Source organism: Silurus meridionalis, chromosome 22 (assembly GCF_014805685.1).
Source record: "Silurus meridionalis isolate SWU-2019-XX chromosome 22, ASM1480568v1, whole genome shotgun sequence".
NCBI lineage: Eukaryota > Metazoa > Chordata > Actinopteri > Siluriformes > Siluridae > Silurus > Silurus meridionalis.
The window spans coordinates 17,685,970-17,704,114 of NC_060905.1; the positions used below are offsets into that span (position 1 = coordinate 17,685,970).

At 38.6% G+C, this 18,145-nt stretch overlaps 1 protein-coding gene across 1 annotated transcript; it reads right to left on the reverse strand.

The window, feature by feature from the left end:
- Window positions 1-2,138: 2,138 nt before the first annotated feature.
- On the reverse strand, window positions 2,139-15,810 carry klhl7 (kelch-like family member 7). The gene is made up of 11 exons (XM_046835444.1): window positions 15,571-15,810; window positions 13,333-13,435; window positions 13,082-13,175; window positions 10,220-10,344; window positions 9,407-9,582; window positions 8,153-8,327; window positions 7,799-7,941; window positions 7,051-7,291; window positions 5,124-5,325; window positions 3,287-3,384; window positions 2,139-3,177 (listed from the first exon to the last, which is right to left on the reverse strand). Exons 1-11 carry the CDS (start codon window positions 15,703-15,705, stop codon window positions 2,822-2,824), a joined length of 1,848 nt encoding a protein of 615 aa, XP_046691400.1. The 5' UTR covers window positions 15,706-15,810; the 3' UTR covers window positions 2,139-2,821.
- Between the last annotated feature and the right edge of the window lie 2,335 nt (window positions 15,811-18,145).

Below are 18,145 nucleotides of genomic sequence, written 5' to 3' on the forward strand. Positions count from 1 at the left end.
AATAGTGCGCACTATATACCACTAACAGTCTACAAGAAATTGACACCGTCTAGTAAACTTGTATCGGAAATAAGACGTACACACTTGAATTGTATTCAAATTAAAAACAGCTCATTCTCAGAAATAATCGTTTGCCTACAAATTGTATAAACAGATTATTTATTTATTTATTTATTTATTTATTTATTTATTTTTACTAACATAACATTAGTAACAAGAAAATATTTATTACATGGTTACTGAAAAAAAGCATTACAATAACAAAAAAACAAATAAAAACTATGGCGCCACCTGGTGGTTAATGTACATTATCCGTACCTTTCGGTTTATCAGGACCATATGGGCAGGTTATTAATGTCTGGCTATTTCATTAATTAAAAATCCAATTTGGGTAATTTGCATATTCATCTTAATTAATATAATTAAGTGTAATACATAGTCCCTATTTATGTTAATATATTCGACGGTGCATCTGGAAAAGTATACAATATTTTATGTCTTATTCGAAAATTAATTAAATTAATTATTTTCTTCGAAATTCTACAAACAATACCACATAATGACAACGTAAAATAAGTTTGTTTGAAATCTTCGTAAAATAAAATAAAAATCACATGTACATAAGTATTCACAGACTTAATCAATACTTTGAAGCTCCTTTGGCACTAATTTCAGCTTTGAGTGTTTTTGAGTTTAATACTAAAAGCTTGGCACCAATTTTAAGCAGTTTCTCCCATTTTTCTTTGCAGAACTTACATTGCTGCATTCCCAGTCCCTGCTGCTGAAAAACATCCCCACAGCATGATACCGCCACCACCATGCTTCACTGTAGAGGTGGTATTGGCCAGGTGATGAGCGGTGCCTGGTTTCCTCCAGACATGATGCTTAGCATTCAGACCAAAGAGTTTAATCTTTGTTCCTCATAATGTGAGAGTCCTTCAGGTGCCTTTCGGCAAACTCCAGGTGGGCTTTTACTAAGGAGTAGCTTCTGTCTGGCCACTCTAAAATACAGCACTGATTGTTGGAGTGCTGCAGAGATGGTTGTTCTCCTGATCACTCAGTTTGGGCGAGTCCTGGACTTTATATAGACACGTGTGTCTTTCCAAATCATCTCTTATCAACTGCATTTGAATCAAGTTGTAGAAACATCTGAAGGATGATCAGTGGACACAGCATGCACCCAAGCTTGACGTTATGTGTCATGGTAAAGGCTGTGAAGCACTTGTTTTTTTTTATTTTTTAAACATTTGCAAAGATTTAAAACAAACTTCTTTCACATTATCACTATGGGGATTGTTTGTAGAATTTTGAGGAAAATATTGATTTTGGAATAAAGCTGTAACATTTCAAAATGTGGAGAAAGTGAAGAGCTGTGAAAATGGATTCACTGTATTTCATTTCACGATGCTGGTGATGTAAAACTCGTTCTCATCTACACACTTTAAAATTGCACACATATTAACCAGTTTATTAGCTTTTTTTTCTTCTTTATTTTTACTTGTCACATGTACATTATAGGATGGTGAAATTCTTTCTTTGCATATTTATATATACACGTTATGAAGCTTAGGTCACATAGCGTCAAGGGCCCTAGAGTGGCACTTTAGCGATACTGGCTGATACAAAGCTTTTGCATCTGTAAAACCGATTTATTTATATATAATTATTACTAGATTCGGTATACTTTTATTAAATGAAAAGTGACCAATAATTTGTGACCAATATTTGATATGTCGATTGATTTCTCCTCGCTAAACTGTTTGCGTAAATATAATGCATCACAACACTACAGAGACCGAGGCGTCCTGAGAATCACATAGAATACAGATTAACATGGCAGAGGTAGAGCTGTGACTTCCTGGAAACAGAACAGGGAAAAAAAAAAGAGTCTGACTTTATTTCATCTTTTTTTTTTTTTGCACTACAAATGCCTGTTTGTGAAAGAGCCATGCGTTAAAAGTGACCTATCTGTAACTTATTGAATTGCATCGATCATATTTTTTTCATAGAATCACATTGTGTCGAATTAAATCGTAATACAGGTGAAGCTGCTTCATATCGGTGCATGTGTGTTTCAATGTGTATTCTTACCTCTACAAATCCCGGCATCTTGGAATCTATTATCCGTGTACACGAGATATGAGCAAAATTGCATTAATTTTATTAAATGTACAAAGTTTTTCATCAGTTTTCCTAATAAATGGGCCTGTACTATATATTCATACACCAGAAAAAAAGATAATGATCGCGTCCTCTCTTTTAACGTGCAGGATTACGCAAAAGTCCAGAAATACGGTAATAGAAAGAAAGTATGTAAAAAAACCCCCAAAAAATAATGAAATAAAATGAATCCTGATGTACCATACTGACTACGAAACGCAGTGAACAGTTAAAACAAAACAAAACATATTTAGTTTGACCTCTGTTTACCGTTAAAACTATTCTACAGCCTCTTTTATCACATTTTTATGTGACTCTATTGCTTGTTTCCTTTTCTTAGTTTTTTTTTGTTCTTGGAGAAATATCGTTTAAAAAAATGTAACATACAATTAACAGTATAATAAAACTTAGGGTGGTGGTTTTCCCCTCAGGACTTGTTTTTGCCACATACTGTATGCTAATAAAAACAACAACAACAACAAACAGCATGTTGCTAAAAACAAGCAAAAAAAAAAAAATAGAAACACAAAACTAAAAGGAAAAACATCTCAAGGAGAAGCCACTACACAAATACCTCCTCGGTTATTCATTAAAAAAACACCACCTGACAAATAAAAACGTTTGTACAACAAATACACAGAGCTCTAGTCCAGATTCAATCTCAGCATGGTCCATGTGCTGTAGGAGCCGAGGATGTTGAAGTGGACGCGGATGATGATGACGATGATGGTTCGTGGAAGCTCATTTCCTCCTCGTTGGCTCCGCAGGTGTCTACCACGCAGATGAGGCAGCTGGTGACGGGGAAGGCTCGCTCTTTACTCGACATGGCCCATTTGTCCGCGTCCGTGTAGTACTCCATGATATGACCCAGTCGGCCCACTCCCTGAAATCCGGCCAGCACGTAGATGACCGAGCCCACGGCCGCGCACTTCACCGTTACGCCTCTCCACGGCATCGGCGACGCCATTTTCCACTCGTTACTGAATATTTCATAATACTCCACTGAGTCCAGCCCCCCTGCAGGAGGCAAAAAAATGGTCATGGTATCTGAGAATATCTAACCAATGCATGACATCTCAGATCTTCCAATCTTCCAGCAGCAAGCGTTTGTGTAGAGGAAACATACCGAGGCCGTTCTGTCCGCCCACAGCGTAGATCCTCGAGTTGACCACCACCAGACCGTGGTTCTTCCTGGCCTCCCTCATGCCACAAAGCACTCTCCATCTGAAAGTGGAGGAGAAGAGGAGGGAGCACAACGATTCATTATGCAACCTTTCCTAACCAATCTGATGCGATGATGATGAAGTGTAAAGGCGCGTAGATAAGATAAGGGCAATACTGTTTTAGACCTATCGCAATCAAACGCATGTTAACGAGCTGGTGCTGAAAATCCCTCAAGGTAAGTGTAGATTCATTCCAAATCAAATTTCAGTTTATATTAATGCTCTGGTTAACATACAAACAACATGCATTTATGGCGTCTGGAATTATGCCGTTATCCAGAGCGACTTACGTTTATACCCCTGGTTAACTATCGGTCTTGCTTAAAATGCCGTACAATGGCGAATTGGTGGTCCTGGGATTTGAACTCACGACTTTCCTATAAGAAGTCCACGGCCTCAAACACTAAGCGATGATACACGATACGCATCACGTTACAGGGGTTGAGATACGACATTGTGATAAGATATATATTGGGAATATTACTTATTTTAGGAATAGGATATCATTTTAGGAACGCTAAACCGCACACAACCATATTCAAACCTCAGCAAAAACAATATAGTTAGACACCTAACAAAGTGGGATTGAAGATGAGGATGATTGTATTATATTATTATTAGTAGGCTAGTAGTAGAAGCATGATCTGAGCGCTAACTAGTGTTTCACTAAAGTTACAATCCTAGAGAGGCAAGAAAGTGAAGAAAAAGAAAGACTATTATGACTATTAAACTCTATTGGTAGAGTCTAACAGTCTGTTCAGAGATAAGAATACTGCTGTTGATCAGAAACTCAAAACAAAACAACTGCCATTGATTTTGTTCGTTAAATATCGATATTTAAATTTTTGAGAATCAATACAGTATCGGCCAACATAATATCGCGATACTCACGTGTTGCTATTTTGTTACACCCCTACGTTATAAACACAAAACATCTAGTACTATACAATTAGTTACAAACTAAAAAACAAATAACTTGGTAAAACGCTGGACTGATTAAATGAATGGCGGGATTCTGGGACTGATTAAATAAGCAAGAAGCTTCAACAGAGAAATTCATTTAAAACACTATAGTTGGTGTTGAACAAGGCTAACATTAAGGATGTTTTTGTGTTTCCAGATGTTCAAAAAACAGGTAAAAAAAATAGATCATTTATTCAAAAAAAGGAATGAAATTCTTAAATTCTTCCTCTAGTGGTAACTGATGGTTATTACTGGTTATTTTAAATAAAATTGATCAGCTTTTAATCATTTTTTCTTCTTTTACATACAGTATGTCAACTGTAAATTGTTAAATGTCTGAGCAAAGTATACTGCAAACAGACTGTTCCTACTGGGATAAATAAACTGAGCTGCAAGAATATAAGTGTAAACAGGAATTTCTTTTGAGTTGTACTATAAATGTTAAAAGTATAAAGAACTGTCACAAAAAAAGAAAAACAATAACAGTCACACTACTCCACTTCTTACTCATTATTAGGTAGTTTAACCTAACAGTCATGTATAATCTAGATTATATTCTTTAATGGTATTTAATGAAAGAAATGCATTAAAATAAAAGAGTTTGAACCCAATCCATATAATCAGATTCCACTTTGCTTATATTAACCCATAAAAAAAAAGTAAAAATCACACTCAGACTTGCCAAATAAAAAAAAAAAAACCCATGAAGGTCCTCAGGGCAGCGTCTAGAAGCCACTATATGTGTATGAGGTCAGGGTGCGAGACATGTGTTCTTACTCTTCAGTGATGGGGTCATACACTTCGCAGTTGTTGAGTACTCGGCCCGATACGTTGTTCCCCAGACTCCCTCCGCATACGTAGATCAAACCATTGGCTTCCACTGAGCCGTGGCTGCAGCGATGTTGGAGCATGCTGGGTTTGTTCTGCCACGTCTCCGTCCGAGTGTCGTAGCACTCAAACAGGTTGAGTGCAGAGCTTCCTATAACAGGTTAGACAGGGTGTTGATGTTTCATTAAGCAATACTATATCTGGATAAGAAAATGTGAATAAAGTCAAATAAAAGATTATAGATTATAAGTAAAACGGATGCGTTTAGGCCAGAAATGCTAGTAACGATAGAACTAGAGGTTGATCGATTAATCGGTTTTGCCGGTTAATTAGCACTAATAGTCGATTGCTGGAACTAGCCGCAGAAATCCATACCGATAGTTTTTCCGCCTTCCGGTCCGCTGTCATTACAAGAGCGGCCTCTAGAGGCGAATAACTAACGCAACACCCTGTTTGTTTTTACACAGGAGACTGCGCGCTGCACGGAGAGCACTATAGTATATTTATTATTTATTAATTTATTTAATATATTATTTATATTTTATTTAGCACATTTTCATAAATCACTACTGTTTTTATGTATTACGTTTTTGGTAATAAAGTTCAGTTCTATTTAACATGGAGTGTTAGGGTTTTTTTTTTTTATCCAGTATCCATTTTAATGAATGGATTAATCAGTTGATCAGTTGATCAATCGGTTATCGGCAAGTACGATCCAACCTGGCGATCGGTATCAGTAAAATCTACTCTCGGTTGACCTCTAATAAACCACACCACAATTACGTAAAGAAAAAAACGTGTTTTTCTGTTATGTTGAAAATAAAGTGGTGAAAACAAGAAAGAAATAATGATTATGATGCATGTCCTCTTGGGACGTCCATAGATGTGTGATTAAAATTAATGAAGACATCTCTCCTCCACTAAACCTAAAAACAAAAAAGATCTAAGAATGGAGTTGAATTGAATTCTGCTATAAAAAAAAGGGACCTGCTATTGCATTATATAATTGGATCACACAAGTGGACTTGTAAACTACTTATAAACTATCCCTGTGTATTTCTGCACACCTTCTGCAAGATATACATTCCCTTTATTCTCCTCCATCTTTCATATTTTAATAAAAATCCCTTCTGCAAATGTCATATTTAAACGATAAAGATAAATAGATACTTTATTAATCCCAATAAACTGAATAAATATTCATATAAAATAAATAAATAATAATATAATAAGTAATATCATATTATTATAACAAATAAATAATATAAATACATATTCATAATTTATTTAATGTATACAAGGACTTCTAGATACAATTGTAAATACTTATAACTTTATATCTCATTATTAAACCATTCTCCTTTTTCGCCTTTACTGTTTCATATTGTTTAATATTTATTGTGTAATATTTGCTGTACTTTCCTGCAGTTTGTCTGGAGCCTCACTTAAGAATTTCATTACAAACTGTCACATGAAACTTGAAAAGAGTGCAGGCAGGGTGGAGTGGGTGGAGAAGAGTGATAGCAGGAGTGATTTGTGATAGAAGAGTATCTGTGAGAGTGAAAGGGAAAGTTTATAGGACTGTGGTGAGACCTGAGATGTTGTATGGTTTAGAGACAGTGGCATTGAGTAAAAGACAGGAGGTGGAGCTGGAGGTAGCAGAGCTGAAGATGCTCAATGAAAGGATTAGGAGAATGCTGATATTGGAGGAAAAGAAAGAGGCCAAGGAGGAGGTTTATGGAGGTGGTGAGGAAAGATGTGCAGGTGGTTGGACAGATGTAAAGGACAGAGTAACATTGATTCAAACGATCAGCTGGGGAGACCCCTAACGGGGAAAAAACATCAGCCATGTTTTTCACTTCCTCTCCAAACTCACCCACTTCGGAGCCACCTGAGGTGTAGATCTTGCCCTTGGATGCGCAGGCTGCCAGACTGTCCCTAGGGTTCGGGGGACCGAGTTTGGAATACCAGCTGTCCTTTACCACGTTATAACAGTCCATTCTTTTAATAGGGAAAAGCTGTGATCCTCCCAGGATGTAGACTACGTTGTCCCAGAAAACAGCCGCAGCATCACGCCGTTTCTCAAACGGGCAGCGGATATCGGTCCAGCTGTAGTCCTGAAAGGGCCAGAAAGAACAAAGACTTACACAAGGGAATGTTAAGAACCAGCGTGTGACATGATAGTGTTGAAATCTTTGTTTGTCATTAAATACGACATGGTTTGCAGAGGAGGGGAAAAGATTTTTTGTTGTAAAAAATTTAAATAAAAAACAGAATGCAATGATTTGCAAATCTCAAATTCATATTCCATTCACAATAAAACAAACAAACAAACAAAAGAAAAACATATCAAATGGTTAAACTCTGAATATATAAAATTTTAAGTGAAAGATAAGGAACTAAGGTGACTAGTTGCTGAAGTTTTGGGAGAGGAACGTTGTTCCATACGTGTCTGATACAGGATTCTAGCTGCTCAACAGTTCTGGGTATCCTTTGTTGTATTTTTCATTTCATGATGTTCAGCATTGATGGAGCCTTTCCAAATGTGCAAGGTGCCCATTCCACAGACACTAATGCACTCCCATACCAGCAGAGATGCAGCTTTTTAAACTGATAGTATGCACCTTGGGGTTGAAGTAGCGGCAGGACAGTGGCTGCGAGCCGCCGAACAGTGCGATGCGGAAATCGTGTTTCTTGCGCCGTGGACGACTGCTTTCACCCAGTTCCTCTCTGTCCTCAGGTGAGAGAAGATGGTACCGCATTCCACCTGAACCCCACACACATGCACAAAAAACAGGAAAGACGCCTTACACATCAACCAGCATTTCATCATGACATCATTGCCCTTGGGTGAACGATGGAGATGCTTTTGATCTGTAATTCTAACGAATATTCCTGCTATTTAAATATTATATTCCTATTATAGCTGCTAATTATATCCGCGAAAGAATTTGTAATTGAATGTTCATGAGACTCACAGATAACCATTTTGAGGCACTCGGGATTGTCCTGGATGAGAGGCTCGGCCTGGACCGTCTTACTCAGGAAGTTTTTGGACACGAGCGGGAAGCGCACTTTGCTCAGTATGTCCACGATGTACTTCTGCCGATTCAACACGTCATACTTTAACCACCGCACGGCAGCGTCGTAGATCTACAGGGGGTACAGATGTTTTTACAGTTACAAATGTGCATGGATTCATGAGCTCATTAAGCTTTGAATTCCTTTATCCTGGACTTTTTCACATCTGGGTGGGTCGTATATAAAAACAAGTGGTGTAACGGAACACGTATTCGATGTGAACTGTTTCAGTACAGGACTCTCGGCGTGGAACATGTGTGAACCCAATGCCATCCTTGTTACACGTCCCTCACAAACATTATAAGCGGGGGACCGCAAGTTTCTCGCACTTTACCCTGTCACCGTGGCTACTAGATCAGTACCGGAAACACGATTTGTACTGCGCATGTGGGAAATCACTACTACTTCCTGTCATTGCCAACGCTTCTTTTGCCTTTTCGGTCCAGCTTCGAAAATTTCTCGGAATAAAAGACAACAATTACGCATATCGAGGGAGAGAATAAATGAAGTATAGAAGGAATGAATTAATATATAAATAAATATATTGACTTAATAAAATAAATAATTATGTTGTGTGTTTCTTAAATAAAGACATTTGTTAAAGAATGCTGAAATAAATTAATAATAATAATAATAATATATAGTTAAGTAGATCATATCTTTAAAAAATGAAATATAAAATAAAAACACACACACACACACACACACACACACACACACACACACACACACACACACACACATATATATATATATATATATATGCACATCTGTATTACCCACATGGGGTCTAAGAAATGTAAACTATTTCATACAATTTTTACATGTATTACATTTTAATCAAACAATTTAATGTGCGAATAATAATTGATTAATTAATTTAAATAATATAATTACTTTGATTTATTCTATTTTAATGTTATATATTTAATTTTATTTATTTAAACCAAGCAGGCATTTTATAAAACCTTTTTTTTTTTTTTTTTTAAAGTAAACTGTTGATAATTTACTGTTTATAAATATATAAAAAAGCAATCTTTTTAACTGAACCTTGACTTTAAATACGAGGTACGGATTTTTGTGTACCGTTACACCACTAATAAAAACCACAGGTTAGACTAACTCTATGATGTGCTAGACCTCTTGGTCACCTGGTCTTCAGCTCTGACGGTCAGCGTGTCCTGGTGAAGCAGATGTGTGACCTGCTTCACATCCAGCTGCAGGAACTCGTCCAGTTTGTACACGTCTGTGAAGTGCTGGTAGATGAACTCGTCTGCTGCAGTCTTCAGCTCGGGACAGTGCAGACACTCTGCCAATGCGCTGATACCTGTAGGGATTCATGCCGAGACATTTCGGTTTAATTTAGTGGTGACTGTGAGCTCCCAGAGATGGATGGAGGAAGAAACCTTGAGAGAAACCAGCCTCAAAAGGGAACCCAACATATAGATATACATTCTCATAGTTCTTTAATTGCTCATAGATCTCTAGGCTGTTTATGTGGAACCATCCTCAGCTGCCCAAAGTGGTCTCTAATTGAAGAGGTTTTTATGGATCCTGAGGTTTTTATGGATCAGGCGGCTCCAAAAAGAAGAAAGAGACACGATCACTGACCTCAATTCAAACACTCCTTCCTGTCCCCTATGCCGTATTTTCCATACTGTACAACAGGGTGTTAAATTCTTGATTCTTATAGGTCAGAAAAAGTAGATTCATTTTCATAATCAGAAGCTGTAAGAGTCCCCCCAGTCCTGTCCACTTGGTTTCTCCCAGTTCACAGATGTTAGACTCATTAAATCATAATTCAAATGTCCACTAGATAAAAGATGATATTGAACATTGTCATGGCACCTGGAAAAATCAGGTGTCCCGATACTTTTGCCGATACAGTGTTTTTTATTCTGGGCAAATGTCCATACTGGAATTCTTACACATTCGTCTGGAATTCTTGAAAAGGAATTACTTACCAAGGCAGTTAGTCGCGTCCACTTGATCTTTCAGAAAATCCACACACATTTTCTTTACTGGCTCTACTTGGTACTGGTTAGCTGCATTCAGTAGAGACTGGACGTTGTTGCTGTTAACAGAGATGCTGAAGAAGAAAAAAAAAGAAAAAAAGAAAAGAAAGAAAAGAAGTTGAAAGTCTTCATGTCTTGGTATGTCATATTGCGTTCTGGATCTGAAGGCTTTTAGCCAAAACTCCAGTATTGTTGCCAACAGACAGACAGAAATACATATATATATTCAGACAAACATACAGACAAAATGGACAGATAGAAAGACAAATAGTGACAGAAATAAAGCAAATAATTGTTGGTTAATATTCATTTTGATAATCAGAAAGAATCCTTAAGAACAGCAGTTGTGTTCATTCTAGATTCAGTAGGAATTAATGTTAAAGGACCCACTCATAGTGGTGGGCGCACTTTAGATTTAATATTAAAATTTGGATTCGATATAAAAAGATGAGTCATAATTCCACTGTCTGAAGCTATTTCAGATCATTATCTTATCTCTTTAAAAATCTGCCTCAGTCATAGCATAAGTACTTCACCACGATGCAGTGTTAAGCATACCTATGCATATGAGTTCTCAAAAAGTAAAAGCACTGCACTAACATGCAAACCGACGAATGGTAGTAATGATTTCCAATGATAACATCAGCCAAAAAGTCCAGACGATTAATATAAATCTGAACTACTTTATAAGTAATCCTATGGATAGAACTATAATTATAACAATTAATTACAAAGTTTTACTTCCATTTAAGAGAATGACTTAATTTCATTTATTTAATCATCAAGATCATCAACTTGTGTTCTCAATCCTTTACCTACAAGTTTCTTCATACAGATAACTCCTGAAGTAACTGAATCTGTTCTAAAAATTATAAACTCTTCCATCAGCACTGGTTATGTATCTAAATCCTTAAAACTGCAGTTATCAACCCTCTAATTAAGAAACCTGAATTTGACCCTTGTCAGCTGTCCGACTGTAGGCCAATATCAAACCTCCCCATTTTCTCCATGATTCTAAAAAAGGTTGTAGCACAGCAGTTCTGCTCACATCTACTGAGGAATAACATTTTCAAAATGTATCAGTCATGATTTAGGCCTCATCATAGCACATGCTGATTAAGGTGGTAAACAACCTGTTAATGGCCTCTGATCAGGGTTTTGTCTCTTTACTTGTTTTGCCCTTTGCAACCTTAGTGCAGCTTCTTAAACCATTGATCACACTATACTGCTTGCTAGACTAGAAAATGCTGTTGGAATAAAGGGAACAGCTCTCTCCTGGCTTATGTCTTATTTGACTATCAGTTTGTTGAGGTAAATAGTGAGTTCTCCACACTCTCTGAGGTAAAGTTTGGTGTTCCGCAAGTATCTGTCTTAGGCCCACTGCTTTTCTCTTTATATATGCTGCCTCTGGGTGAAATTATACATAAACATGGTATTCGCTTTCATTACTGTGCTGATGATACACAGTTGTATATTTCAGCAAAGCCAGATGAGAGAGATCAGCTTAACAATGTTGAGGAGTGTGTAAAGGACATTATACATTGGATGCTTGATAAGATCTGGAGGGATCCAGGGTTTGTTGACGATGGTGTGGTGGGTTGTCTCTTATACCAGAGATCCCTCATGTCTGTGTTGCCTTCTGGTTCTCCCTTTTAGTTATGCTGCCATAGCGAGTCTTGTCGGAGTCCAAACTGCACAGTGACATTAACTTCATACAACAATAAGGACACATAATAACCCATATCCTTCTCTTCCTGTCACCCTCTTCTTTCTCTCTCTCTCTAAGTTGAACATTCTCCTGAGGTTCCAGTGACCACTGTTCCTGCCCCTCTGCCCTCCTCGGATCTGCCCACTTCGTCCAAGCCTGCCTCTGGGTAGTGTTCTCTTCGAATGAAGGCCACTCTGTGCAGCTTGGGACGGTTTCTCATCAACGCTTTGGGGATCCATGAAATTCCAGAGTAAGAACAGAAGCTTTGAGGATTGCTTTGGACTGCAGTTTATGTCAACAGTCTGCTACATTGACTCAAGACTACAGTTTGCATCTGATCACCATCACTGTACCCCGCAACATCCTTTATTTACAATAAATGGACATTCGGTGCAACCCAGATGAGGATGGGTTCCCTCTTGAGTCTGGTTCCTCTCAAGGTTTCTTCCTTATGCCATCTCGGGGAGTTTTTCCTTTACCACATTCACCAGTCGCCACCGGCTCACTCATCAGGGACAAACTTAGACTTAAAGAATGAATATGTTCTTTATATCACCACATTATCTGTGTAAAGCTGCTTTGAGACAATGTTCATTGTTAAAAGTGCTATACAAATAAAAATTAATTGAATTGAATATAGACAGATAGACAGATAGACAGACATTCAGACAGTCAGACAGACAGACAGACAGAAGGACAAATACAGACATACAGATCGAAAGAATCACCCAGAATGGCATGATGATTATAGGCAGTAAATAAATTAAGAACACTGATTCACTGGGTTTTGTGATGAAGTCAGAAAGACTTCAGAAAGTAGAAGATCTCCTGCTATAGAACTCTGACCTCAACCCTTTTGAACACCTTTGGGATGAATGTAAACAATGACCTGCTACATCAGTACCGGTGGCTGAATGAGCACTTAAGCACACTTTAAAATCTAGTGGAATATCTTTCCAGAAGAGTGCAAGATGTTAAAACAGCAAATGGCAACAAAAAGTTGGATGCCTTTTTTCAGACTAATAATTCTAATGTTGACTAGTAACACTTTGTCCATGGTGCTGATTTGATAATCAGTAAAAAGAATCTATTCCTTTTCTTACCGGGCTGTGTAGATAAATTCCACAAGCAGCTCAATGATCTCAGGCTCTGCACCTCCGAGCTCCACCTCATGGTTTGTGGCCTCCATCATGTTGGCTGTAAGAGAGACAGAGACGATAACATTTATGTTTGATGTCTTTTCTGGCTTGTGACCCAAATCGGTAAAACTATTCTGCTGGATTCATCAATTGGTGATAAAATGCACCACTAATAAACACTGCATCTGCTTTACAATGTGAACATAAATAGTTACTGGTAAACATGAGGTTGAAGAAGTGGCTCGCAGCAGCCAGGACCACTCTGTGTGCCAGGATGTGTTTCCCCTGAACCACCAGGATAACATCACACAGGATTCCCTAAACAGTTAGGAAAGGTAACTATAGTCAATCCTGATATACATTATTATATTCATAAGATACCATTAAAACCTACAGAACTATCCTGCTGCATAATCTTATAGCATTTTATATCTACTGGTGGTCTATGTGAATATACAAATCTATATAAACACATCTATCTATCTATCTATCTATCTATCTATCTATCTATCTATCTATCTATCTATCTATCTATCTATCACAGAGAAATAGATAACACTAATAGATAGATAAACAGACAGACAGACAGAGAGAAACACAGACAGATAGATACTGTATAAACACTAACCCTAGACAGATAGATAGATAAACAGACAGACAGATAGACAGACAGACAGATAACTATAAACACAGACAGATAGATAAACAGACAGACAGACAGACAGATAGCTATAACCACAGACAGACAGACAGACAGATAGCTATAACCACAGACAGATAGATAAACAGACAGACTGACAGACTGATACATAAACTGACAGACAGACAGATACACAGATACACAGATAGATAGATAGATAGATAGATAGATAGATAGATAGATAGATAGATAGATAGATACACAGATAGATAGATAGATAGATAGATAGATAGATAGATAGATAGATAGATAGATAGATAGATAGATACACAGATAGGTAAACAGACAGACATACAGTTGGTATGGAAAGTATTCAGACCACCTTAAAGTTTCACTCTTTGTTATATTGCAGCCATTTACTAAAATCATTTAAGTTCATTTTCTGTTCATATTGACAGAAAAACACAGAATTGTTGACATTGTTGTAGATTTATTAAAAAAGAAAAACTGAAATATCACATGGTCCTAAGTATTCAGACCCAGATTACAATGCATGTCAGAGCAAATGAGAATCATGAGGTCAAAGGAACTGCCTGAAGAGCTCAGAAACAGAGCTCAGAAACACGATTGTCCGGCCAAACTGAGCTATCGGGGGAGAAGAGCCTTGGTGAGAGAGGTAAAGAGGAACCCAAAGATCACTGTGGCTGAGCTCCAGAGGTGCAGTCGGGAGATGGGAGAAAGTTGTAGAGAGTCAACCATCACTGCAGCCCTCCACCAGTCGGGGCTTTATGGCAGAGTTGCCCGACGGAAGCCTCTCCTCATTGCAAGACACATGAAAGCCCGCATGGAGTTTGCTAAAAAACACCTGAAGGACTCCAAGATGGTGAGAAATAAGATTCTCTGGTCTGATGAGACCAAGATAGAACTTTTTGGCCTTAACTCTAAGCGGTATGTCTTCAGAAAACCAGGCACTGCTCACCACCTGTCCAATCCAGTACCAACCGTGAAGCATGGTGGTGGCAGCATCATGCTGTGGGGGTGTTTTTCAGCTGCAGGGACAGGACGACTGGTTGCAATCGAGGAAAAGATGAATGCAGCCAAGTACAGGGATATCCTGGACACAAACCTTCTCAAGAGTGCTCTGGACCTCAGACTGGGCCGAAGGTTTACCTTCAAACAAGACAATGACCCTAAGCACACAGCTGAAATAATGTAGGAGTGGCTTCACAACAACTCCGTGACTGTTCTTGAATGGGCCAGCCAGAGCCCTGACTTAAACCCAATTAAGCATCTCTGGAGAGACCTAAAAATGGCTGTCCAACAACATTTACTATCCAACCTGAACTGGAGAGGATCTGCAAGGAGGAATGGCAGAGGATCCCCAAATCCAGGTGTGAAAAACTTGTTGCATCTTTCCTAAAAAGACTCATGGCTGTATTAGATCAAAAGGGTGCTTCTACTAAATACTGAGCAAAGGGTCTGAATACTTATGACCATGTTATATTTCAGTTTTTCTTTTTTAATACATCTGCAACAATGTCAACAATTCTGTGTTTTTCTGTCAATATGGGGTGCTGTGTGTATATTAATGAGGAAGAAATATTTACTTAAATGATTTTAGCAAATGGCTGCAATATAACAGAGTGAAAAATGTAAGGGGGTCTGAATACTTTCCGTACCCACTGTATATAGAGCCTGATTAAAATCGCCCCTTTAGTACAGTAAAGCGCGGAGTTATGACGTCATAGCCTACAATCTACATTACTGAATAAAATTCCGAAAGCTATAAAGATCTCCACACACTGTCTCCTACCTGTTTCCTCAAATTATTCATCATTCCCATTATATTAGACAGAAATCTATATTCCTCCTTAGATGCACTTTTCTTTTCGGATTTCTTTTTAGAGCCAGAAGGTTTCTCGCAGGTGGAGGAGGCCATCCTGTCCATCTCCTGACCAGATCAGACCACTCCACAAGACTCCACACCACACACTGACTCAGGAGGAACCGAGAACCACCACCACCAACAACAACAAACACCACAACCTCCTACATCCTATTCACTGCGCCCAGCCTCCCTGTCAAAATAAAAGTTCTGTCAACAAATTTAAAGCCCACTTCATGTTAGCAAACAATTAGCAAAACAGTCAGGATGTTTCCCAAAAAAATCATCATTTAGGTGAAAATATAAAAGTTACCTGGTCAATGCAGCTCAGGAGAACAATAGAGTATTGCGATACATTATATAGACGACAGAGGGCGAAATATACAAGCTTAAATTGAATTGAATTGATATAGATAGATAAACAGACAGACAGACAGACAGACAGATAGACAGACAGACAGATAGACAGACAGCTATAACCACAGACAGATAGATAAACAGACAGACAGATAAATAGAAACACAGACAGAAAGATAGACAGATAGATAGATAAACAGACAGACCGATACATAAACCGACAGACAGATACACAGACAGATAGATAGATAGATAGATAGATAGATAGATAGATAGATAGATAGATAGATAGATAGATAGATAGATAGGCAGGCAGGCATAATTGTTATAATGTGTAAAATCCTGTCCATCCTCATAACTCCCAATTAAAACTTTAACATCTCCAGCTCTGCTACCTCCAGATCCACCTTCTGTCTTTTACTCAATGCCACTGTCTCTAATCCATACAACATCACAGATCTCACCACAGTCCTATAAACTTTCCCTTTCACTCTCACAAATACTCTTCTATCACAAATCACTCCTGCTATCACTCTTCTCCACCCACTCCACCCTGCCTGCACTCTTTTCTTCACTTCTCTAACATACCCTCCATTACTTTGCACTGTTGACCACAGGTACCTGAACTCCTCCACCTTCTCCACCTCTTCCCTCTGCAACCGCACCACTCCACTGCCCTCCCTCTCATTCACACACATGTACTCTGTCTTACTCCTACTGACTTTCATTCCCCTTCTCTCCAGCACATATCTCCACCTCTCCAGGCTGTTCTCAACTGCTCAATACTCTCACCACAAATCACAATATCATCCACAAACATTATAGTCCAGGGAGACTCCTGTCTGACCTCGTACGTCAACCTGTCCATCACCACTGCAAACAGGAAAGGGTTTAGAGCTGATTCCTGATGCAGTCCAACCTCCAACTTAAACCAGTCTGTCGTACCTACTGCACACTTCACTGCTGTCACAATGTCCTCATACATGTCCTGCACCACCCTCACATACTTCTCTGACACACCTGACTTCCTCATACAATACCACAACTCCTCTCTCTCCACCCTGTCGTACGCTTTCTCTAAATCCACACACACACAATGCAACTTCTTCTGACCTTCTCTATACTTCTCCATCCACATTGTCAAAGCAAATAATGCATCTGTGGTGCTCTTCCTCGACATGAAACGATACTGCTGCTCACAGATGGTCACCTCTTCTCTCAGCCTGGCTTCCACTACTCTTTTCCATAACTTCATGGTGTGACTGATCAACTTTATTCCCCTGTAGTTACTGCAGGTCTGCACATCTCCCTTATTCTTAAAGATCTGTACCAGTACACTCCTTCTCCATTCCTCAGGCATCTTCTCACCTTCCAAAATCCTGTTACATTATCTGGTTAAAAACTCCACTGCCATCTCTCCTAAACATCTCCATGCTTCTACAGGTATGTCATCTGGTCATACTGACTTTCCAATCTTCATCCTCTTAATCTGTGCTCTCACTTCCTCCTTACTAATCCTATCCGCTTCCTGCTTCACCATCTCCACACCATCCAACCTTCTCTTTCCATAATTTTCCTCATTTATCAGCTGCTTAAAATACTCAATTCATCTTTTCAACACACTCTCCTCACTAGTCAACACATTTCCCTAACCCTAACCCATCTCCATCCTTTATTGCTCTAACTTGCAGCACATCCTTCCCAGCTCGGTCCCTCTGCCTGGCCAATTGGTACAAATTCTTTTCTCCTTCTTTAGTGCCCAATTTCACATACAGCTTTTCATATTCCTTTACCTTTGCTTTCACCACATCCCTCTTTACTTGCTGCCACATCTCCTTGTACTTCTGCCTACTTTTCTCATCACCCTGTTGATCCCAATTCTGTTTCTCCAACCTCTTTCTCCTTATGCTCTCCTGCACATCCTCATTCCACCACCATGTCTCTTTGTCTTCCTTTCTATCTTTTTATAACCTTACACTGCAGTCTTCCTACTTTAGTTTTCACCATCTTATTCTTCTTTCAGTCCTCACTCTCCTCCTCTTCTTCTTGACCTCCAAAACCATCCTACAGACCACCATCCGATGCTGTCTAGCTACACTGTCCCCCACCAACACCTTACAGTCTCCAATCTCCTTTAGGTTGCATC